This window comes from Globicephala melas, chromosome 1, assembly GCF_963455315.2.
Source record: "Globicephala melas chromosome 1, mGloMel1.2, whole genome shotgun sequence".
NCBI lineage: Eukaryota > Metazoa > Chordata > Mammalia > Artiodactyla > Delphinidae > Globicephala > Globicephala melas.
In genome coordinates, this window is record NC_083314.1 from 61,069,262 (window position 1) to 61,095,420 (window position 26,159).

A 26,159-nucleotide genomic window follows, 5' to 3' on the forward strand; every position below is an offset into this window, starting at 1 on the left:
GTGAGGCTGTCCGTTTGCCACCTGTTTCCGTGACTCCTCCTCCCTCTAGGCAGTCGGAGACCAGGAGGCGGGCTGGGGGCGGGCCGTCGCAGAGTCTCCGCCCCCACAATCTTCTCTAGGCGCGGGCCGCCGGGCGGTTCACAGGGGAGCAGGCTGAGCTGCCTTGGGGGAGAGGAGGGCGCGAGGCGTTGAGAGGCGTTGAGACAGGGGAAAGTGACGAGCTGCCCTTCGTTGCCAGCTAGGGAGGAGCACACGGCCGCTGCCTTACCTGGCTGCCCACGATCACTCGTCCGCAGAAATGTCAGCCGCCGGCGCCCGGGGCCTGCTGGCCACCTACCACCGGGTCCTTGATAAAGTGGAGCTTCTGCTGCCTGAGAAACTGAGGCCGTTGTACAACCACCCGGCAGGTAATGAACCCAGAGTGGCTCCCACCGAGACCTTCCATCCCTGTCCCTTCCCTCCGTTTTGAGGCCCACTGACAACTCTGCTGCTGGAGGCATCACCCACAGCCCCAACCCCCTTCCCTCAAGTGAATCCGTGTACTTTCCCATGCTCCCTGCTTTTCATGTTTTCTTTTCCAGCATCTCTCATAAACTCGTTATTTTCAAGTCTGCGACCTTTGTCGCACCCCTTCCCTTAGGCACAACTCAGACCCTGACCGGGCCTCTGGGTTTGATCCTTCTCCATTTCTGCGGCCAAGAAAGGGTCTGGGCCACCAGGAAACCTCATTCTCTCCTCTTTCCCTCCATGAGTAGTGGTATATTGACCCACGCGGAGAAGAGCTGTCTTTCCACCCTGGAGGGTTTGGAGTAAAGGTCATACTTCCTTCAGCTCCAGCTGACAGGCCTGCAGAAGTGTTAACCGATTTCTGAGTCAGTGTCATTCCTTGCCCCATAGGTCTAGTTTGTTTAAGTCTATCCTTATTTATGAAATTACTACTGAACAAGCTCTCCCTGGACCTTTTTGTGTGGACAGATCTGGTTTTAAATTCTGCTCTGCTGCTTACTATCGACGTGACCTTGGGCGAAATCCTAGATCTTAGTTTCTGTAAAATGTGATCGATGTGAGAGTTAAAGATAACGTATGTGTTTGATTCTTCATAAATGCTCAGTAAATGTTAGCTCTCTCTTTAACCTATTGGAAAACAATGTTCTTGTGGTTGAAAAAAATAATTCTTTAAGAAACTGGAAGATCCCAATTCTTCCAACTCTGTCTCCCCACATATCTGACTATTAAGAAGCTCTTGGGAGTGTGAGATGGTTACTAAATCTAATTTCCAGTTTGATAATGGGGTGAACTGTGTCTTGGAATTATACTTTAGTATAATATTACTTGTTGCAGTAGTTTACCCCTTATAAAATTGATCTTTAAGGAGAGGTTTTTATTGATGAAGAGGCTTATTTAGTTTATTTGCCTTTTGGTTCTTTTAACACGCAATTTTTGGAATTGTGCTGTGTTTTGTGGCAGAGATTTTCAGGAGGGAGAATTGGGCAATGCTTCTGTAATAATCTGGGCTTCAGACTCAACTGAATTCTGTGTAGTCAACCCTGACCCTCTTAAGCTCTGTGTTTAGGTTGTAGGATAAAGACAGGATAGAGGAGGAGCAACTTTAAACTACTTTAAAACAGAATTGGAGGGTAGTTTTATAGTGATATTTTGCAAGACCTTGGCTTTAACCACGTATAATCATTCTTTATAATACTTTATTCGACTTTTATAATGAAAAGGAATTATCTTTCATTTGAGATTTGTTAGTAGATTGTGCATTTTATCTGGATACTCTTGGACTAGTTCAGTTATTGTAACCCTTTTTTTCAGTGTAATGGAAGGAGCATAGGCTTTGAAGCCAGACTGACCTGGATTTGAATCTTGGCTGTGTGACCTTGACCCCAACCTTTAGTTCTAATCTATGAAATGGGGATAATAATTATCACCATTTAAGGATTGCTGTGAAAGTTAAGTGATGTATTGTCTGTAAAACATGTAGCAGTGTTTGCACGTAGACTCTCAACAAATGTTGGTGTTAGTTCCCTCTTATTAAGCTTTTCACCAATATGCAGAGTAAGAATACCTATCCTCTTATTAAGCTTTTCACCAATATGCAGAGTAAGAATACCTATCACTGCAAAATTATTTGTGATTAAAATGTTGTAGGGTAGGCACACCATTGTAGAAATGAAGAAACATGAAAAATATAACTGTTGATTGATTCATAAGTATTCAATAAAATCTGAGGAAATACTGATTATTGTTCCAAGAGTCATCAGAGTGAATATTCAAGGATTTTGCATACTATTTTGCATAATAGTATGTTATTGAATCATTATATTAAACATTAGAGTAGATTCACATACTGGAGGTTTTTACAGTAATATGCAAGGCTAAATTTTTGAGATTTCATTGTATCATTGACAAGTACGTTGAGACAGGTTACAAGAATATGTCTTTATATAAATATATATTAGAGTAGAATATTGCATTATATATAGAGTTAGACCTGTGGCCTTCATCATCCATTTATCTACATATTGTCTCTGGCACAGAATGATCTACTTCTGTAGAGTCAGAATAGTGTTCTATATACATAGAGAATCCTAAAGAGGCTACCAGAAAACTACTAGAGCTAATCAATGAATTCGGTAAAGTAACAGGATACAAAATTAATGCACAGAAATCTCTTGCATTCCTGTACACTAATGATGAAAAATCTGAAAGAGAAATTAAAGAAACACTCCCATTTACCATTGCAACAAAAAGAATAAAATACATAGGAATAAACCTACCGAAGGAGACAAAAGACCTGTATGCAGAAAACTGTAAGACACTGATGAAAGAAATTAAGTATGATACAAACTGATGGAGATATACCATGTTCTTGGATTGGAAGAATCAACGTTGTGAAAATGACTATACTACCCAAAGCAGTCTACAGATTCAGTGCAATCCTTATAAAACTACCAATGGCATTTTTCACAGAACTAGAACAAAAAATTTCACAGTTTGTATGGAAACACAAAAGACCCTGAATAGCCAAAGCAATCTTGAGAAAGAAAAACGGAGCTGGAGGAATCAAGCTCCCTGACATCAGACTGTACTACAAAGCTACAGTAATAAAGACAGTATGGTACTGGCACAAAAACAGAAATATAGATCAATGGAACAGGATAGAAAGCCCAGAGATAAACCCACGCACATATGGTCACCTTATCTTTGATAAAGGAAGCAAGAATATACAATGGAGAAAAGACAGCCTCTTCAATAAGTGGTGCTGGGAACACTGGATAGCTACATGTAAAAGAATGAAATTAGAACACTCCCTTACGCCATGCACAAAAATAAACTCAAAATGGATTAAAGACCTAAATGTAAGGCCAGACACTACAAAATTCTTAGAGGAAAACATAGGCAGAACACTCTATGTAATAAATCAGAGCTTGCTTTGGCAGCACATATACTAATATTGGAATGATACAGAGAAGATTAGCATGGCCCCTGTGCAAGGATGACATGCAAATTTTTGAAGCGTTCCATATTTTTAAAGAAATTATACTCCAATAAAGATGTTTAAAAAAATAATAATAAATAAATAAATAAATCATAGCACGATCCTTTATGACCCACCTCCTAGAGAAATGGAAATAAAAACAAAAATAAACAAATGGGACCTAATGAAACTTAAAAGCTTTTGCGTGGCAAAGGAGGCCATAAACAAAACGAAAAGACAGGCTCAGAATGGGAGAAAATATTTGCAAATGAAGCAACTGACCAAGGATTAATCTCTAAACTATACAAGCAGCTCATGCAGCTCAATATCAAAAAAACAAACAACCCAATCAAAAAATGGGCAGAAGACCTAAATAGACATTTCTCCAAAGAAGATATACAGATTGCCAACAAACACATGAAAGGACGCTCAACATTACTAATCATTAGAGGAATGCAAATCAAAACTACAATGAGATATCACTTCACACCGGTCAGAATGGCCATCATCAAAAAATCTACAAACAGTAGGGCTTCCCTGGTGGCGCAGTGGTTGAGATTCCACCTGCCGATGCAGGGGACACAGGTTCATGCCCCGGTCCGGGAAGATCCCACATGCCGCAGAGCGGCTAGGCCCGTGAGCCATGGCCGCTGAGCCTGCGCATCCGGAGCCTGTGCTCCGCAACGGGAGAGGCCACAGCAGTGAGGGGCCCGCTTACCGCAAAAAAAAAAAAAAAAATTGGTCCTGACGAACCTAGGGGCAGGACAGGAATAAAGACGCAGATGTGAGGACACGGGGAGGGGGAAGGGTAAGCTGGGATGAAGTGAGAGAGTAACATTGACATATATACACTACCAAATGTAAAATAGATAGCTAGTGGGAAGCAGCAGCGTAGCACAGCGAGATCAGCTCGGTGCTTTGTGACCACCTATAGGAGTGGGATAGGGAGGGTGGGAGGGAGACGCGAGAGGGAGGGGATATGGGGATATATGTATATGTATAGCTGATTCACTTTGTTATACAGCAGAAGCTAACATAACATTGTAAAGCAATTATACTCCAATAAAGATGTTAAAAAAAAAAAGAAAAAGAATAGAGTTCTAACCAAATGTGTGTCCTAGTAAGTTCAGTTCTCATAAGATACGTCACTCCCCCCACCATCTCCTGACTATAAAAGTATTTGACTCGACACTAACCAGCTGCATAGCTACCCTCTAGATATTTGTTCAAAGAAATAACCTTGAAGTCATGCTGCCCAGTGTTTACTTAAGAGCTTAGTTGGGGAAAAAAATTATTAGTGGAGTGTCATTCCTTTGTATGTATGAGCTCCAAAATGGGGTGAATCATCCCAAAGCGTGCACAAAATGAAACTGGAATGTAGGAAGAAAACAAGAGGACTTCTATTAATACTTACTATTACTTTATCTTTTTAAAGTTTACAATATAAAAATAAATTAGTACACATATATATATGTATGTGTAAATAGTCCCTTTATTACGATGGTTAGACTTAAGATTTTTCAACTTTACAAGATGGTTCAAAAGCAATACAAATTCAGTAGAGACTGTACTTTTTTTTTTTTTTTTTTTTTTGCGGTACGCGGGCCTCTCACTGTTGTGGCCTCTCCCGTTGTGGAGCACAGGCTCTGGACGTGCAGGCTCAGCGGCCATGGCTCACAAGCCTAGCCACTCCAGGGCATGAGGGATCTTCCCTGGCCGGGGCACGAACCCGTGTCCCCTGCATCGGCAGGCGGACTCTCAACCACTGCGCCACCAGGGAAGCCCAGATACTGTATTTTGAATTTTGAGCTTTTCCTGGGCTAGTGATATGTGGTACAGTGCTCTCATGTTGCTGGGCGGCAGCAACGAGGCACAACTCACAGTCAATCATGCGGTAAACAATCAGTACGTCCATTTCTGCACCCCTATAGCCATTCTGTTTTTCAGTACAGTATTCAATAAATTACATGGGATATTCAACAATTTATTATAAAGTAGGCTTTGTGTTAGATGATTTTGCCCAACTGTAAGCTATAAGTGTCCTGAGCATGTTAAAGGTAGGCTAGGTTAAGCTATGATACTTCAGTAAGTTAGGTGTATTCAATAAATTTTCAATTTATGGGGCTTCCCTGGTGGCGCAGTGGTTGAGAGTCCGCCTGCTGATTTAGGGGACACGGGTTCGTGCCCCGGTCCGGGACGGTCCCACATGCCGCGGAGCGGCTGGGTCTGTGAGCCGTGACCGCTGAGCCTGCGGATCCAGAGCCTGTGCTCCGCAATGGGAGAGGCCACAACAGTGAGAGGCCCAAAAAAATTTCAATTTATGATATTTTCAACCTTCAATGGATTTATTGGGATGTAACCCCATCATAAATCAAGGAACATCTGTACACAACTAAATTCTATGGAGTCTATATGTATTAATTTATATATATGTATATATATGCACTGTATATAGGGGATGTATGCTCAAAAAAAAATTTTTTTAACTGATGGGGCAATGTGTTCAAAAGAAGTTAGGAGACCTCAGCCCTAAAGAGTCCAGAGAGTCTCTAAAGAGTTATATCTCGGGAATTCCCTGGAGTTCCAGTGGTTAGGACTTGGTGCTTTCACTGCCATGGCCCGGGTTCAATCCCTGGTTGGGGAACTAAGATCCCACAAGCCGCGTGGTGTAGCAAAAAAAAAAAAAAAAAAAGAGAGATATCTCAATAGAACTGGGGGAAAAAACAGAATTAAATAAGAAATAAATAATAAAAATAAATAAATAAAAACTATCCTTCAATTAAGTCAGCCCAGAAAACAGCTATCTGAGCCATATAATTTTTGCTTACCATAGCTTTGCTTATATTGAATTACATTTTGGCTTAAGTGGAAGAACTGTTGAAAAAATACTTCTATGAAACATGTTGCAGTGTTTAGTTTGCTGTTGCTGAGAATATTCTCTACTTTGCATGGCGTTCTCTCTGGGAAGGCTTATGGGAAAAGTTACTTTAAGATCTTCATAACAGGGATATTTTCATTTTTCCTAGGTAAGAGAATTGGTTTTTCCTTTTTATCTTACAGACCTAGAGAATATTTTTTAAAATAAAAACATACTAAATGAACCATTATTAACAGTGTTCATAAGGGAATATCTTTATCAAAAAAATTCAAAATTAAATGCTCAGGGAATTGATTTTATACTAGACAGTTTAATACAACTTAGTTCAGAGAATATTTTGTTTTATTTTATGTAAATAAAGCCAAATGGGGATCAAATAAATAACCAGTGTAGAAACCCACACAGTTATGTATTAACATGGTTATTTAGCGTCTCTGTTAGAACATTTTCTTCCTACAGAGATTATCTGAAGAATTTTAATGCCAGTCTAGGATAGACATCTAGATATCTATATCATATTAAATATATCTGTATTATATACCATGTATAATACATCTCTCTATATAAATATATTCTTAAACATATTGTTAATGTATATTATGTTTAAATATATACACTAAATATGTAAATATACATATATTATTTTTTACAGTTATAACCTCTGTTACCTTAAAATTAAGGAATGAGAACCAAAATGTAAAGTTGGGATTTCAAATACAATTGTAAGATATTGATGAAAAATAGAATATCTTTAAACTAGTTAGCTCCAAGAAAGTTGAATTATTTAATATTTTTTGAGGGCCTGCTGTATATTAGATACTGTTTTAGCATTTGAGATATTTTAGTGAATAAAATTAAAATCCCTAGCCACAGAGATTTTGTATTCTCAGAAGAGATCATAAAAGTAATACAATCCTTGTTGTAGTTGTTAGTGTGACACTTAACATAACTTTTGCCCACTAACCTGATCTTAAACTAATTTTAAGAAATTAAGACTGTTCATGCCTCATCTAATTTGATTCACTAGATGTACTAAAGGAGAAGCAAGCCCTAAGAGAAGCTATAAATCGTTTGTTATATACACTCTGCTATGTATAAAATAGATAACCAACAAGGACCTACTGTACAGCACAGGGAACTATACTCAATATTTTGTAATAATCTATAAGCGAAAAGAATCTGAAAAAGAATATATATATTCAGTTTTATGTATATAAAACTGAATCATTTTGCTGTACACCTGAAACTGACACAAGATTGTAGATCAACTATACTTCAGTTTAAAAAAAATTGTCTCTTATTTCCAAGTCATGTAATAATATTAATATTGTCTATGAGAGAGTGTGAAATACATTTAAAGTGTGGTCTGGCATAGCAGAAAGAGGACTGGGATCAAAGAGGCCTGTATTCTGGTCCTTGCTGTATCTGGAACTATCTGAATATGAGACACATTACTTAACTTTTAAGTGCCTTTTCTTTTTCATGTATAAAAGTAGAAGAATTTGGATTTTCTTTAAGTTTCTTTCTAGCTGTAATAGTCTACAATTTGGTATTTCTGCTAGGACCTTTCTTAGTTTCAGAGGCTTCAAGAAACTCATATTTCATCAGGGAAGACTATATAATTATTGTTAGATTAGGTTTTAGGGATCTAAGTTTTTATCCTTGTTGTGCTATGTATTTTATGTAAGTAATTTTACCTCTCTGGGCCTCATTTACCTGATTTATAAAATGAATGCCTGAACTAGATGATTTCAACAGTCTTTCTAAATCTAGAAGTCATTGATTCTTTGTTACTGAAGGAATGTATAAATTTAAAATGTATCAACCCTAAAATGCATATTGGCTATCATAGCTAGTCACTTCACCTGTTATTTTTCTTTGGCATTTTCACCAAAGCCTGTTTAAAATCAACATTTTAGAAATCATTATACACCTATGACGTTCTGGGTGCTATTTGAGTGAGCTCTTTCCAGGGCCTTCCACGAGATATAAAGACTGCTTGGCTCTAAAATGGTAGCCCCGTCATGTTCTCGGTATGAAATCAGAACTAGCTTTAGTACAAATAAAAATGAGTAATCTTTGTCAATATCTGTGTGAATTTGTAAGTAGCTGGCTACATTATAGCAAACAGATGGACTTGCTTAATACAAGGAATGTTAGAGGAAAGTTGAGGGATGTTGAAAGCAGTAAACCAAAGAGAAATGGTATGAAAGGGATTCGGTGGAGTAGTGGACAACATTCAGTAAGAACTTTATTCTTAACATTGGGAGCACCTCAATTCAATATTTGTATATGTGTACGTTTGCATATGTGTAAAAGTTACTTATTCTGTTCCAAGAAGGAAGTCTTTCCCTAGGAAGAGAATCATACGTACAATAAATGACATACTTTCTGGGTAGAATTTATAAAGTATTTCATTAGCAGTCATTCCTCTCAGGTAAGGAAATTAGGAAGTAAAATTATGTCATTGTTTTATTAATAGGTTCATCAAAGTTCAACAAGGCAACTAGATTTGTTAATTTGTTTGAAAATGTAGGTCTCTTATGTCTCTTACATATTTGGTTGTGATATTCCCTTGCAGAATTTTTCAAATTCTTCCATGAAAGTTTGAACTTTAGAAAACATCAGTTTCACTTTAAAAATCAGAAAAACATATAACAACACAAAAGAAAATGACTATTATATTATTATTCGTATTTTTTGTTATGCTTGAAAATAGTTCATAGTTTTACAGTCAATCCTTGTTGCTCATGTATTTTATGTATAGTAGTTTGTATCTGTTAATCCCATACTCCTAATTTGTCCCTCCCCGCCTTCCTCTCCCCTTTTGTAGCCATATGTTTGTTTTGCTGTATAATTCATAGTTTTAAATAGTCAGCATTTGAGGCCTTTTCCAACCTCCAAGAGTGGACTTATAAGAAACAAGATGAAAATGTGTTAATTGTTAGTTAATTCTTTGTCTAAAGGAATGTATATTTATATCTGATGGGGACACACTTCCCTCATCTTGGACTTCAAATTAAATTTCTTAAGAGCTGCTTTTTATTCAATATATTTTCAGTAATTTAAAATTTATGCCTAATCAAGTTTTTTCATTCATCGTAACGAATGTTAACTAGATACTCTATTTATACTTATGCTTATCTTGATTTTAAGGTGTTATAATCACTTCAAGTATCATGATTATTTAATGACTTCATTTTTTTAATGCTCTCCAGTGAGAATAGCTATGTCATTGTAGAACATAAACTATTTTTCCCAGGTCTGGAAAGACAATGTGACATTATATTCTCACTGTTTATGTGATACCTGTTTCCAAATATGTTTTTGTCAAAACTTTTTGTTTTAGGTGAATAACAAGGACCTACTGTACAGCACAGGGAACTATGTTCAATACCTTGTAATAACCTGAAAATGGAAAAGAATCTGAAAAAGAATATAGTTATATATGTATAACTGAATCACTTTTCTGTACACCTGAAACTAACACATTATAAATCAACTATATTTAAATAAACAAATGTTTTTAAACTTTACATTTTAAATGTCAAAATCAGTTGGGATGTTTCCTCATTACCATTTCCATTATTGACTGATTGCTGTTTTCAAGAAGATAGCCTCTCTTCCTGAATTCATACACGTCTATATTTATTTGACTTCTTTACTTTTAAGGTAGAAAATGATTAGCTAAGATAAAATGGAAGGGTGAACTAAAATAAGTTTTCTTTAAAATTTGTTGTTAACCTATTATATGATTATGGGTATTACTAGCTATTTTTTCCTTTTTTTAACAATGAAGAAAACACTGCTTGTTTGCACTTACAGATCTCCAACCCTAATTATTTGTGTCAGGTGTCAGCATCCTCTGATATTTCAGAAAAAATTAGAAATTTAGAATGTCTTATTAATATATATTTGCTACTGATGTTTTTAAATTCAGTGCTTACCAATTGTTAAACTAATTTAGGCTTTGTTTTATAGTTTAAAATTATGCACTAAATAAAATATTTAAACTTCTCTTTGGCCCATGTTCTAGCAAACATAATTTCATGTTCGAAGTTTTTGTTTGGTTCAGTTGTGTGGGAGAAGGGCGGTTTTTATTTTAATATTATCACCTAGCTCAGAGCAGTTGAGTAAATTAGTTACCAGGCAAACCTACTGAAAAGCTTGACGTTCATTAACCCTGAAGGGTCAACCATTTCAGCTCGTAAAGAAACCAGAACCTTAGAGGCATTGCTCAGGAAACAGTTTTTGGGGTGGCAGAAGAGGAAGCATGAGTTTTGAAATATGAAGAGAGGAGTCTGTTGGGGAATCCAAAGCCGGAGACGAAAACAATGTATTGGCTTACCCTTGAGAGATGAAGCCAAGCTTCATGCAGGGATAAAAAATAAACTTGGTAATTGATACTGCATATGACCCTGCGGCTTTGTATATGATAAAGAAAAATAAACCAGGTGTGATGATAGGAATCTCAGAAACTCAAACTAAAATAACCAGAGTTTGAAAAGATTGACTTATAGGATTAGTGCATTATGGCATCAGACTCATGGGAAGAATTTTCAGGAGCCAAAAAGGGAAGTATCATGGTCTAAGAGTAGAGTAACTAATGAGTGAAAGTCTAGTACCAGTTCCCTGATGTAAAGGGAACCTGATGTCCCTGAAATCCCAGCCTTGAGGATGAAGCGGTGTCAAGGCAAATCTGGGTCAAACCTAAAATTTGAGTAGCGTTGATTAGCATCTCTCCTGGATATGGTTAATCCAATTCAATTCTGTTCAAAAATATTATTTGTCAAGAAAAACTAAGAAACAGGCTTTGACTTCTAGACCTTGCCTGATTAAAGTGACAGATGCGTAAATAGATCAGTTTAATTGTTAAGTGCAGAAAACTAGAAGAATAGACAGGCTGCTTTGGGAGTTAAGAGAAGGAGCATTTAATCTAACCTGGAGATGTTAAAGGCGGCTTCCTTGAGGAGATGAAACCTTCAATGAGTTTTTGAAGGATATTAGGAATTAGCCAGATAAGGCCAAGTAAGGCCAAATAAGGGGACTAGTAGCTTGTGCTTAGGTCCTTTAAAGCCAGCACTGTGTTTTATTTACCAGTGCATCCCCAGTGCCTACAACACTGTAAAGCATGCAGTAATTATTATGGGTGAATGAATGAGTGGTCTTCTTTGCAACAAATTAAACCTACAACTATGACTGGATCTTAACTTAGCTATGTGCTTTTACTTTTTTTTTAGCTCCATGCTTTTTCAATTTCATTATCTTTTGTTTTGTTCCTAAATAATAGGTTTGAGTCAATTCTATCTTTTAAATGTTATTTATGTGTATGTGAACAGAAACATTCCTTGATTATTAATGACAGTGAATGCTCACCCACTGGGGGGAAATTGGATAAATCCATCTTTACCTGCTGGTGCTATTTGAGAAATATTACTGGGAGTAGATGAAGAGAAATAAATGTGTTATATTTGGGTGATGATGCCATTTTAGATGTGATTTTTGTGATCCATAAAAACTATTTATTCTTAAAAAGTAAAGTGGAATATTAAGGCAGAAATAATACAACTAGATTTATAATTATATAATTAGAATATAAATTATAATTAGATTTTTTTAATTTCGAATTTGCTTAAAATCACTGTTGTCTTATGTGAAATTGATTAATTTTTGTGTTAAGAAATAAATGTCTTTTGTTGATCCAGTGTGTTGAGAGCATACATACCATATTAATTTGTATTGGATTTAGCTTTTAAATTACCATGGACAAAGTCTGTTTCTCTCCTGTCACTGTATCCCCTGGAAGGTTAAAAGAGACATATAATTTGGAAGAGTTACAAGTGGGCACAGTTATGTTATGTGGTTAAAGAGCACAAGTTTAAGAGTTAGAAGACTTAGGTTCTAGTTACAATTCTGGGCTTACTAGCCGCATGACTTGAGTAGGTTATGGAACTTCTCTGAGCCTTATTGGTAAAATGAAGGATTTAGATTAGATGATCTCTGGGTTTCCTTCCAGCTCTGAAACGTCATGTTTCTCAAATTCTAGGTTATCTAAGAAACCATAGTCGTTTTCAATACTGTCAACATTTATTGAACATTTTGCACGAGGCAGATGAGTACCAGGATAACTAAAACAAGGACCCTGCTATTAAGGAGCTTACAAATCTAGGCTTTCCACTTTCTCATGTGCCCTTTAAAGTTAGGTTCATTAATTTTTTACTAGAATATATAGAATTTTTATAAGAAGTTTTACTAGAATACGTGGTGACATGTCATTTATAATAATAAATATTAATAGAATTAGTGAATATATAAATATCTGGGACTTCCCTGGTGGCGCAGTGGTTGAAAATCTGCCTGCCATGCAGGGTACCTGGGTTCGATCCCTGGTCAAGGAAGCTCCCACATGCCGCAGAGCAACTAAGCCCGTGCACCACAACTACTGAGCCTGCGCTCTAGAGCCGGCGCGCCTCAACTACTGAGCCCACAGCCGCAACTACTGAAGCCCATGTGCTCTAGGGCCCACGTGCCACAACTACCAAGCCCACGTGCTGCAACTACTAAAGCCCGCGCGCCTAGAGCCAGTGCTCAGCCACCGCAGTGAGAAGCCCACGCACCACGATGAAGAGTAACCCTCCAGCTCGCTGCAACTAGAGAAAGCTTGCACGCAGCAATGAAGACCCACTGCAGCCAGAAACTAATAGAAAATATCTACTGTGGCTTGTATCACCAAAATTCCATAATTTGTCATTTCCTCAACTTGAAGATTATCCTAAAGTGAAATAACATTAAGTTCCATGTTCAAGGCAAAACGTTAGGAATGGTTTCCGAAACCATCTCCATTATACTTTAGCTAATTTTAATAGTTCACAAAAATACAAATAATTGACAAGGAGATCAAAGCAACTTGTATGAAAGATTGATAGTGTGGTGACTCTCTAAATTTTAACTTAAATACAAAGTATGCAGAAAGCATAGTAAAAATTATTAGAAATGGATTGATAAACCTTTGAGTTTTTGAAATGTGGTGATGGCTATTAAAAGACATATTGAAAATAGTTGGTTTATTGCTAAATTTTTCATTTTTTATTTTCAGGTCCCAAAACAATATTTTTCTGGGCTCCAATTATGAAATGGGTAAGTCTTGAATTTTTGCAGAAGCTACTGAAAAAGATATTCTTTAAAGGAGCTTATTAATTTGAAGTAACTTTTCTGAAGGATGTACTTTTAAATGTTCATGGTACGTCTTGAAGTAATTTTATACAAATACGCTCAGATGTATCAGGGTTTTTGGGGGGGGGTTACCAAATTACTTTATTTGAAGGAATGGTACTAAGGAAAGGACTTGTAGATATTTTGATACAACTTACAGAAAAGGTAAGGTAACCCAAACATGCATGCACTGCCTTGGTGACCAGGGAAGTCACCCCTGTGGCTATGGGAAACCAGCCTAAGGCTTAGCTCTCATTATCACTATTTCCCAGAGTGTGCTTGTCAAAAAGATACTGAGCCATGCCAGATTCGGGGGCCCCCATCGTGCGCAAGTTGGTTACGTGGTCACCCAATTCTTTAATGGATTTCACCTGCTCATTCAGATAATGAGTCTCAATGAAGTCACACCAATGGGGGTCATTTTTCTCCGTGGCCAGTTGGTGCAGTTCCAGTAGTGACTGATTCACACTTTTTTCCAAGTGTAGCGCACATTCCATTGCATTCAGCCCATTCTCCCAGTCATCACGGTCTGGTTTCTTGATATCCCGAAGGAAGATTCGGCCACCCCGTTGGTTCTGCAGCTTCATCAGTTTCTCAACATGTTCCCTCTCCTCACAAGATTGGTGAAGAAAGTATTTGGCAAAGTTCTTCAAAGCCACATCATCGCGGTCAAAATAGTATATGGACGGGTAGACTTAGGAGGCGTAGAGCTCCAGGTTGATCTGGCGGTTGATGGCGGCCTCCGAGCCCCGGTGGTAGTTCTGGCGCACCTGTGAAGGGGACGCGGCCGTCATGGCGGGCGGCTGAGGTGAAACAGTGGCGGTGGCTGCGCGGCGCTGTAACGGCGGCGGGGACCTTGGGGCGGTCGGAGGGCGCCGTGAGGTGGTGGCGAGGGCTGGCTCTGAGCGGCCGGCCGGAGCGGGGGACGAGCGCCGGGTTCCGTCCAAGCACTGTTGAAGCAAGAAACCGCGGCGACTCTCCGCGAGGACTGTGGCCAGATGTATCAGTTTTACTGCATATAGCCTACTACCTACTTTAGTTTTTCTGAACTCATTAGATAGGTGAGACCCCTTTGGGGAACGTATTGTTATCAAAAAGCTTATAATTATGGGCCCTAGGAACATGAAACTTCATTCTAAAATTTTGTGACTATGTAAAACTTTAAATTAATTAGAACACCCCCAAATTAACTTTTGTTATTAATTTAGTATGAGAACTTCAGATACTAACACTAAAATAGAGGCAAGGAAAGTTATTCTCAAAAAGTAGAAGAATTTATCCAAGGGTATATATATTAACATTTGGGAAATGATAGAATATGGGACTTCTGACTCCAAGACCAGTGCTTTTACACTATGCCAGAGTTTCCATTCCTAAAGCTCTCATTTAGCTGAAAAGAAATAATTGCGATGGCTGTTAATAACAAATCATTGATTTTATGTTGGAAGGGCCAGTTTGGGCTTAATGCAGTGCTTCTCAAAGCGTCATCCCTGGACCTGCAGCATTGGCATCACCCAGGAATATGTTAGACATGCAGATTTTCAGGCCACATCACAAATTTACTAAATCTGAAACTATAGGGATGGAGCCCAGTAATTTGTGTTTTAATAAGCCCTCCAGGTGATTCTGAGGACTTCTAAAGTTTGAAAACTACTGGTCTGCAGGCTTTTTTTTTTAACTGTAAAAATATACACATAAAATTATCATTTTAACCATTTTTTTCGTGTTGAGTACATTCACATCAGTGTGCAACCAATCTCTAGGACTCTTTTTATCTTGCAGAACTAAAACTCTGAACCCATTAAACAATAGCTCATTTCCCTCTTCCCTAGCCCCTGGAAACCACCATTCCACTTTCTATCTGTGAATTTGACTACTCTTGGTACCTTATATAAGTGAAATCATACAGTATTTGTCTTTTTGTGCCTGGCATATTTCACTTAGCATAATGTCCTGAAGGTTCATCTATGTCATAGTATGTGTCAAAATTTCCTTCCTTTTTAAGTCTGAATATTTCATTGAATGTGTATATCACATTTTGTTTATTCAGTCATCTGTTAATGGACACTTGGGTTGCTTCACCTTTTGGCTAGTGTGAATAATGCCTCTATGAGCAATGGTGTACAATATCTGTTCCAGACCTGCTTTCAGTTCTTTTGGGTATATACCTACGCGTGGAATTGCTGAATCATATGGTAATTCAGTATATTTAATCTTTTGATGAACTGCTGTACTATATTCCACAGCAGGTGCACTATTTTACATTTCCACCAGCAATTCACAGGGGTTCCAATCAATTTCTCCATATCCCTGCCAACACTTGTTACTTTTGTTGTTGTTGTTTTATAATAGCCATTCTAATGGGTGTGAAGTGGTGTCTCATTGTGGTTTTGATGTACATTTACCTAATATGATTAGTTATGCTGAGCATCTTTTCATGTGCTTATTGACCATTTCTACATTTTCTCTGGAAAAGCATCTATTTAAACCCTTTGCCCAAGTTTTAATAAAGTTGTTTTTTGTTTGGGTTGTAGGCTATTTTAATTCTCTTAAATGTACTGTTTTAATTTGTTAGAACAACTCAGAAACTCAGCTGTAAATCTAAGTAGTTGAGAATGTTAGAACTGAAATTACCTGTCCCTCAATTTTATGGCCTTAGGCAAGTTCAGTCTCCGCCGTTTTGTCTCATCTATAAAGCAACAAGATTAGAGTAAATTAGTGGTTGGGAGCTATATTTTACAGAGAACTAGGGAGCAGTTCTCTTTTTAGATTTGTAAGTTGAGAAAAGCTTCCATCAGTTTAAAAAAGAAGCTTCAATATATCATCTTTAATGATTCTTCTCATACTCTAAGCATTTAAAAGTGATATTAAAAAAAAAATACTAAGAAATGTAGATTACTATTTCCTTTCTCTTTGCTCCCTACCAACGCTTAAAATTATATATCTGCAAAGTGGAATTAATTGCTGAAATATTGTTTCTAGCACCATTATTTAAAAAGTGAGAACGAAAAAATAAATAACTCATAAGGACCTACTGTATAGCAAAAGGAACTCTACTTAATACCCTGTAATGACCTATATGGGAAGAGAATCTAAAAAGAGTGGATATATGTATATGTATAACTGATTAACTTTGCTGTACAGCAGAAACTAATACAGCATTGTAATTCAACTATAGTCCAAAACAAGTTAATTTAGGGCTTCCCTCGTGGCGCAGTGGTTGAGAGTCCGCCTGCCGATGCAGGGGGCACGGGTTCGTGTCCCGGTCCGGGAAGATCCCACATGCCGCGGAGCAGCTGGGCCCGTGAGCCATGGCTGCTGAGCCTGTGCATCCGGAGCCTGTGCTCCACAACGGGAGAGGCCACAACTGTGAGAGGCCCGCGTACAGAAAAAAAAACTTAATTAAAAAAAATAAATTAATAAAAAATAAGAATGACTTAATGTATTTCCAATAAATTGGGGGCACCCCGACCCCAAATTTACCACAGTTTAGAAGTTTATTGATTTTTACCAATAGCTTTTTTTTTTTTTTTTTTTTTTGCGTGCGCGGGCTTCTCATTGCAATGGCTTCTCTTGTTGTGGAGCACAGGCTCTAGGTGCATGGACTTCAGTAGTTGTGGCACATGGGCTCAGTAATTGTGGCTCGCAGACTCCAGATGCACAGGCTCAGTAGTTGTGGCTCACGGGCTTAGTTGCTCCGTGGCATGTGGGATCTTCCTGGACCAGGGCTCGAACCCATGTCCTCTGCGTTGGCAGGCAGATTCTTAACCACTGCACCACCAAGGAAGCCCCTCACCCCCATCTTTTTATATCTGTCTTGTTCACACCAAATTTGACAGAACGTTTAACTTGCCTTTATTCAATCTTTCCAAAACAGTCACTTTAGATTTCATAGAAATAACAACCCTCTTTCTAGAACCCTCTTTAGATTTCATAGAAATAACAACACTTCTTTACCTAGTTCATTAAATTAGGTAAATTACAGTAGCAAGTAAAACTGGTATAAACAGGTTTGAAGACAAACACAGTGACTTGATAAAAATATAACTCAACTGGTGAGAGCAAAAGTGCATGAGTGCAATACAGAATAAATAGCCTCTAGCCATGAGTATTCAGCCATGGGCATCGTTAGCTTGTTTACAGAAGGAATGGATATCATTGGCTAATCTGGGGAAACTATTATGTGAAGGTCAGTTGAGGGAGCTTTTTTCTTTTTGTTCATAGTCTGTTTGTGCAGACTGGGTTTTATATATATATATATATATTTTTTTTTTTTTTTTTTTTTTTTTTTTGGCTGCTCTGTGCGGCACGTGGGATCTTAGTTCCCCGACCAGAGATCAAACCCAGGCCCCCTCCAGTGGAAGTGCAAAGTCCTAACCACTGGACCACCAGGGAATTCCCGACTGGGTTATAGTTAACTCTTGAACAGTATACCGTTTTGTGTGGCTAATTTTTCTCTTTTCTGTTCTCCTTACGAATAAGTCAAACTATACTTCAAGATTACCTCTGCAGATTTTTAATGTCTATCTACTTGCTTTTCCAGCTGGAACTACTTATATAGACTAATTCGCAGTTTAAAATCTTGAGAACTTTGTTATCCCTAAGCATTTTGGAATTGGAATATTCTGTTATGGTATTTCATTTTTAACCCTCCTCTAGAAGTGTCATATGACTTTTTTTTACTAAAGGAGAAAATATTGGAAGGAAGAAAGGAAGGAAGGGAGGAAGAAAGGAAGGAAAAAATGTTTTACACTATCTGATGAGTATTTACTCCACCCAGTGGAGATAACCAGGTGCCAGAAAGAATCACACATTTGAAAACCAGTTTTTAATGGATGGAAACACAGAGAACTAACTTGAATCTACTAGATGCCAAACTCTCTGTATTGGGTTATTTAATACATTATCTAATATTTAATCTTCACCAGAAAAAAGGTGTAAGGGTACTGAGGTTCAAAGAACTAGAACTGTTGTAAGTGACAGAGTCAGGATTTGAACCCTCAGTTCTAATTTGACTTCAAAGCCTAGGCTCTTAAACACTTACAGGACCCCCTTTAAAAGTCACTGTGGATCTTTCTGTAATTAGTACTTTCTCCCCATGTTAGGGAGTATTTTACATAACCTTGTGATAGACTCCACACACTCTCTGACTCTACAGTTCTATTATTTGAATAAAGTTCATAACAAAGAAGAATAGGAACACAGACCTTCTGCCCCTGAGACTAGAAGTACAGGAAATGGTACAGAGACTAATATTCCCTTATCTCTGCTTCTCTAAAGATGTAAGCTACTATTTGTTGTTGATAATAATAATATTTTCCAGGCACTATGGTAAATATTTTTGAAACATATTATCTCATTTAATCATATATCTCTTTTGCAAGGGTAGCTATTCATATTCTCATTTTATACATGAGGAATTTAAGACAATGTGTTATGTAACTTGACCAAAGTCACCCAGCTAGTAAATGGCAGAGATTAGATTCACAGTAAGATTTTATAAGGTAATTTACATGAGGTTAGAGTGGTATAGAAGTAGAAAGCGTTTTTTTTGTTTGTTTGTTTGTTTGTTTTTGGCTGCATCGGTCTTAGTTGCGGCACTCGGGATCTTCATTGAGGCATGTGGGATCTTTCATTGCGGCACAGGCTCTTCATTGCGCCATCGCGGTGCGCAGGCTTCTCTCTAGTTGTGGTGTGCAGGCTCCAGGGTGCATGGGCTCAGTAGTTGTGGCACACAGGCTCTCTAGTAGAGGTGCGCAGGCTCAGTAGTTATGGTGCGCGGGCTTAGTTGCCCTGTGGCATGTGGGATCTTAGTTCTCCAACCAGGGATCGAAGCCAGGTCCCCTGCATTGGAAGGCGGATTCTTTACCACTGAACCACCAGGGAAATCCCCTAGAAAGGGATTTTTTTTTTTTTTTTTTTTTTAGAAATGCGGGAAAGGAAACTAATATAGTATTATAAATCAACTATAATTTAATTTAAAAAGAAGAAGACTAAAGAGGCGTAACATCCAAATGCAATGTATTATCCTGACCTAACTACTCTGGACAAGAAAAATAATGTTTTAAAAGACATCTGGGGGCAGTTGTCAAAATTTAACTATGCACTGTGTATTAGACAACAGTGTCTTATCCATGTTAAATTTTGTGATTAGATTGTGGGTATATAAGAGAATGGGAAGATAGTCTTCTTCTTAGCAAATGTACACTAAAATACTAGGGAGTCAAAGGGCATGATGTCTACAACTTCTTTGTAAATGGGTCAGAAAAAAATATATGTACATATAAAGAGAGAGGATAATAAAGCAAATATTTCAAAAAAATAGAGAGAGAAAGAAACGTGGGAGAGGGGCCTCAAGACCCCTGTGGGAGAGCACAATTACTAACATGTCCCAGAAAAATAAAATGTATACTCTGAGCATAAACAAAATTATGGCTGCTACCTTCCTCCAAAAGACAATGCTAGAATATAGCCTATAGTCATCATAGATCTATTACAGTGTAGTAATACGTGGACTGAGTAGAATAATGCTAGAAATCAGTCCCTTTCTTCCCCTCTACAACGGCAATATTCCACCCTGCCAAAGTGGAACAGATATGCAACGGAGAAAATGTACATTGGGACCTGGAAGAAGAATGTAAGAGTGATGATTAGGAACCATTTGGGAAGAAAATCACAGGACTATGGGTGAAAATTAACAAGAAAAGTAGTATTGGTCATGATTTACCTCTACTTATACTTCAGTATTTAACTATTTGCCCCTTTTTAAAGCCAGAATCATTGCTTCCTTGATCTACGGACTTTATTAAATCAAAACCATTTGGATTTGGTTTAAATTTGTAAAAATTCACAAGTATGCATGTGTTCTATTTAGGAGAAAAAAACCCTGTGCTGATTTATATTTTTCATGTAAGAGCATCTTTTAGAAACTCAAAAAAACCTGAAAATGAATTTCTTAGAACCATATTTTCTAATGACATATTTAGGATTTGATTTTAAAATTGGAGAAAGGGAGGAGGAGAGGTGATATAAATATGGCAGAATGTCAATAATTGTTGACTGGGTGATGGGTATGTAGGGGTTCTTTGTACTAGTCTCTCTTATTTTACATAGGTGTGAATTTTTCATCAATAAAAATCATTCTGTTATGTATTCTAATCTCTGCAATAGAGTAGCATAACTAATATTCTAGTGAAGACTCATTACTAAACTTTCTCAGTGTTGCTGATGGTAGGGTATGATTCTATAAAAAACAGTGTTAAAAACATACCAGAGAAGAAATGACCAGGTATACTTTGACATTAAAGAAAAATTATCTAGCCAAGAAACTAAAATTATAGCAGAGTTTTTCTGATACTTCCACTTTTAAAAAAGAATAACGTTGCAAAAAACATGAAAGGAGGAATTTATACAAATAGCTTTCAGGCATCTTCCACACCAGTGGTTCCCAACATGCATAAAGAATATATAAATTCTTATGTGAAAGAAGTATCATTTGTAGAACAAAAATACAAATATACTTATAGAAAAAATATATACACACACTACTGATTTTCAAATATATGAAGCTGTTTAATGTGATTAACAAAATACAACTTAATTCAAAAAGCATTTCTGAATTCATTGTAACTTTTTGTCATGATACATTTTTTCTTAATGCATGGATACTAAAATCATAGCTACAGTCTGAAAATCTCTGAAATAGTTTGTGTTTTAGTTAGAATTGAGAACGATTACTACATACTCATGATGCTTTTTTTTCTTTCTTATGTGTTAATGTGTATTTCCAGGGGTTGGTGTGTGCTGGATTGGCTGACATGGCCAGACCTGCAGAAAAACTCAGCACAGCCCAATCTGCTGTTTTGATGGCTACAGGTAAATTAAATGAATATCTTCCATACCGGGCATTCAATAATTTTGTTTTATATCAATGTACTTAACAGTTTCATGTTTGAAATACATATACACACACTCACACAGAAAGAAATTAGCAGTGTTATCTCTAGGAAGTTATTAGACTATAGCCAAACAAGGCAGAGGAGGGTTATAAAAATTTCCCTTTGCTGTAAGAACTGAGTGTTTTGTGAAATGCTGAATTATAGCAACTTCATTAAAGTCTCAAATTATAGCATTTCTTTGTCCTACTTTGTGTTGTCATAGTCTTATTTATAATTATTTTACTCTAATATTAAATGTTCAAATAAGATTGCAGCAGTACCTATGCTTTTTTAAAAAAAAATTTTATTTCAACAGGGTTTATTTGGTCAAGATACTCACTTGTAATTATTCCCAAAAACTGGAGTCTGTTTGCTGTTAATTTCTTTGTCGGGACAGCTGGAGCCTCTCAGCTCTTTCGTATTTGGAGGTAAGCTTACCACAGATGTAAAAAAAAAAATCTGCCTCAGAAGCCATCCGGCTGGCAATACTTTTTTTTTTTTTAAGATTCATATATAATGCTAAGACAGGATGTGCCTGAAGCAGACATTAAACATTTCTAGAAAGCCTGGGGGTTTGAGTTAAAAGTGTTAGGCAGTATATTACCTAGGTTTTAAATCTGTGTGTTACCTAGATGTACAGCCCTTTGATAGAGTCTCTTTTATTAAGATAAGATAACATATATAATTTAGGATATATTAGGTAATTTTCTGCATGAACTTTTTATCACTTACTTTCAATCAAATATAATAAAGTGAGACTTAAATGTATAGTTATATAGTATTGGAAATGATGTTTAAAGTGAGGCTGCTAGTTTCATTGGAAAGTATGTATTCCGTGAGCATTGGAAATTTTTAAAATTCAGTGATTAATATTATTTGTCAGTGACTGGTTAACACTCTGCAGTGAGCTTAGATGAAGGCTCTGGCTTGATTTGAACCATAGAACCTTCCTAAATTACAAAACAATGTTATGAATAACAACTTTCTTTAACTAAAAAATTGAATGATTTCAGTAAAGAAATAGAAAACATTGAGCTATATAATTTACTTCCTTTCAGAAGGCATTCTATTCTGCAGAGTATAGTACATTTTAATTTCATTCATCTGTACCATCCCTAGCTTTACTAGTAGCTTAATTCTGTAATCTTTTTATAATATTCTAGCACATAACGCATAGATGAATAAATAAACTCACTCATTCTACACAATGCCTGACAACCATTTTTAGGGCTTACTTATATCAATATAAGCTTCAATTAGTACAGAGATTTTATTCACAGAGTACTTTTCTCATGCACCATCTCATTTTGACTTTATATTAACTCATGATAGTAGAACTATGAGAACACTAAGTGTCACATTCAGAAATATTATTTCTAATATCAGAAATTCAGGTTTAGTTTGACAAAAGGATTTTTGGCCTTTCGGTTACAATAGCAGATTAGATTTAGTTAGAAATATAAATGTTGGACTCTCTGGAGGACTTAGGAAAATACTGTTGAATGTTTGAAATCAGGACCTTTTGAGAAATCTTGGAGGTATGGTAGGCTTCATGGAATAAGTTCCCTCTTGTGCTTATTCAGTTTTCCACTTTATTTTCAGCTGAGAAGAATAGTTAATGAAGCCCAGGGTAATGTAAAAGGGAAAGACTCTGTAGCTTTGTGGTTAATTCTTCTTTGAATTAATGATAATTGAAGAAATTGTCCTTAGTTTCAATAAACTTTAAGTGTTACAACCTCCTAACCCAGTAGCCTGCCTGCATCACAGAATTATATTTTATTTTTAGTGATTAGACAGGCCCATTCCCAATTGATTTTATTCTCAGGAAAGATGCTTTGTGAGTATAAAATTAAAAGTTCTAGATGACCATGTTTTGGTAAACTTTATACATATATTCACGTTTGTCATACTCTTGTATAGTTCCAGAATGAAAATATTCTTACATTAAAATAATATTTTTGTACAGGGAACTGTATGTCAGTTAAGACGTTTTGACAGTTGGAAACCAGATTCAAAAAAGTCCTTGGATTACTCTCCCATCTGCCTGTTTCTCTATAAGCCTCTGGGAAGATTGTATTTACAACTGTATAGCTTCTTGACTAGAGAGAAAGAAGAGATGGAATATGCTTCCCACTCCCTTCTTATTATAAATGTATCTATTGTGATTCATGATTTTTTTCTTTCTGTTTTCTTTATAGATATAACCAAGGACTAAAAGCTAAAGCAAACAAATAAGAGTTCTTGATCACCCTAACAACCTGGATGTGGACATAACCGCTGGGACCTAGTTTGATTTATTATTCAGTTGTCAATGAGGTGATGCTAACTGTGCTAACATTTGTAAGGCATAAATTCTAACTGTAATTGGGAGATAGTACTTGATTCAACAGAAAAATAAAGCAAACTTTTAATAATATTGTCTCTTTACATATTACTTAAGGAATTTATCTATGGATATTAGTAACATTTTTTTTACTATTTGTCCATAATAAATCATACTGCTCGTACATACCACTGGCCTCCTTCTGTTCTAGTCAACCAAAGTGTGTACATCTAAGAGCACACATATTCCAGTGAGTCAAAAGATAGTCGGAAAGTTAAATAATCTGTGTACAGTGAAGGATGATGAAGTAGCTAAAAGTGAAAGGAAATAGAGCTAAAGAGAGCGAGAAATGGGTTGTGGAATGGCCAGCAACATGACACCTCAAACTGTTTTAAAATATTTTAACTTGAAATGAAGAATCTTGTGAAGAATATTATTTTTGGTATATTGTATGAAAGTCTTTTACTGCTACAGAGTAACAAAGGATTTGTAAATTTTTGAAATATATTCAATAACTGATGTGATGTGGCAGAAAAGCTCTAGAGTCAGACAGACCTGAATTTGAATCCCAGCTGTGTGACTTATAATCTCTGACTTTGGGCAATTTAAGAAAGTGTGCAATAAAATACACTGTGTGTGTGTGTGTGTGTGTGTGTGTGTGTGTGTGTGTGAAAAAGAAAGAAAGAAAGTGTCCAGCAGAGTGCCTGGGACATAAGTCAGCTTTCTGTAAATGTTTGTGACCTTTGTCCCCGTTATGAGGATTCATATTTGATTTGAATTCCCATTTGGGGTACTGACCTTTCTTCTGAAAATCCTAGTAAAACCAATCCTGGTTAGAACTGTAGTCAGAGAAATCAGCAAAGCCAGCTATTTCTAAATTTGAAGAAGCAAGTGACAAAAAGAACTTTTTGAGTAATAATATACTATAATCAAAATTCGGCAATTAGCAATTGAAAACCTTGCACTTTATCTTTTAACCCTTCAGCATTGTCCATCTTTGTTTTTTTAACCAATAAAATTATAGTGATTTTAACTGAAAACCACAAATGTTTATTATCTCATAGTTTCTGTGGGTCAAGAATCCTGGAGCAGCTCATATGAATGCCTCTGGCTTGTGCCTGTGGCTCAGGGTATCACAGGATGCAGTCACGTGGCCAGCCAAGGCTGCAGTCACCTCAGGCTCACCTCTGGGGAGATCTGCCTCCGAGCTCTCTCACATGGATATTGCCCATTCTCACATCCTCTCTGACTCTTGGCCAGAGACATCAGTTCTTCACCAAAAGGGCTGCTTTCCCCAGAGTGAAAATACCCGAGAGGGAGAGAAGATGAGAGAGAGTTCCTAAGACAGAAGCTGCAGTCTTTTTATAACCTAATCTCGTAAGTTATATCCCATCACTTCTGCCATGGTCTAGTTTTGGGGGGTTTTTTTAAACTTTTTATTTTATATTGGAGTATAGTTGATTAAAGCACTGTCCATCTTTGAAGAGGAAGGATTAGAACATTTGACACAGGCAAAAGTGAAGAGGTCAAATCAAGCGTCAAATTATTACTGCTTTCTCTTTTCAAGCCACACTTATATTTGTTTGGCATCTGAATGCACACATGTGTACGTATTTTCTAGGGTTAAGCATTTAAGGAAAACATATACTCTGAAATATGGCACAGATACAAAAAAGTTTATGAAAATATGTGTGTTGAATTGGTGTTTCACTTCCTTTTCATTAAAACCTGCTCTTTCCTATATGGGTTCTCCTAAGCCCCACTTGTCAGTCAAATTAATTGCAGCATTTAGATGCAATCACAGACAATCCTTTTGATTCTCAGAAGCTACATCGACAGACTGTCTCATGCTTCCTTTCTGCCCAAAAACTTTCATCCATCCCACTATTAAATCTTAAAAATTAAAGATTCTAATATGTATCCAATCGAAAACTCTCGCTGTCAGTGGTTTCATAACTACTCTCAAAAACTTAGAAAGAAGCAACTGTATACCAGAAGTCCTTACTATCAATATAGCTACTAAACTTCATAAAAGAAGCTTTCACAGTGGTAAAAATCACTCAGTCTAGTTGAGTTTAATTCTATATCAAAATTTTCTAACATATCCTTATTGATCGCTTCATTAGGTACATTTTCTCAAGGCCAGGTCTGATAGGCCTGTGTTTCAACCCAACTCTGCCACATATTAACTGTGAGACCTTGTTAATGTTTGTTTCTGAGCTTTAGTATTTTCAAGAGTAAAATGGGGAAAATAATATTACTTACTTCATAGGATTGTTGTCAAGATAATCGAGGTAATGTTTTAACACAGTGCCTGGTGCATGA

General features: G+C 36.8%; 1 protein-coding gene, 1 non-coding gene and 1 pseudogene across 2 annotated transcripts; 2 read left to right on the forward strand and 1 right to left on the reverse strand.

Annotated features, from left to right (window-relative positions):
* MPC2 (mitochondrial pyruvate carrier 2) lies at positions 1-24,022 on the forward strand. The gene is made up of 5 exons (XM_030875564.3): positions 1-407; positions 13,459-13,499; positions 21,365-21,449; positions 21,828-21,939; positions 23,710-24,022. Exons 1-5 carry the CDS (start codon positions 299-301, stop codon positions 23,744-23,746), a joined length of 384 nt encoding a protein of 127 aa, XP_030731424.1. The 5' UTR covers positions 1-298; the 3' UTR covers positions 23,747-24,022.
* Positions 3,435-3,537, forward strand: LOC115863161 (U6 spliceosomal RNA). The gene has a single exon (XR_004043415.2). It is a non-coding gene; the product is annotated as a U6 spliceosomal RNA (small nuclear RNA).
* On the reverse strand, positions 13,672-14,563 carry LOC115863086 (ferritin heavy chain pseudogene; annotated as a pseudogene).
* Positions 24,023-26,159: the final 2,137 nt, after the last annotated feature.

Excerpts from the sequence above, each read along its gene's own strand:
- MPC2 (XM_030875564.3), top strand. The coding sequence starts at position 299 with ATGTCAGCCGCCGGCGCCCGGGGCCTGCTGGCCACCTACCACCGGGTC. Across the intron at positions 408-13,458 it reads GTTGTACAACCACCCGGCAG|GTCCCAAAACAATATTTTTC; the intron begins GTAATGAACCCA and ends TTTTATTTTCAG. Across the intron at positions 13,500-21,364 it reads GGGCTCCAATTATGAAATGG|GGGTTGGTGTGTGCTGGATT; the intron begins GTAAGTCTTGAA and ends GTGTATTTCCAG.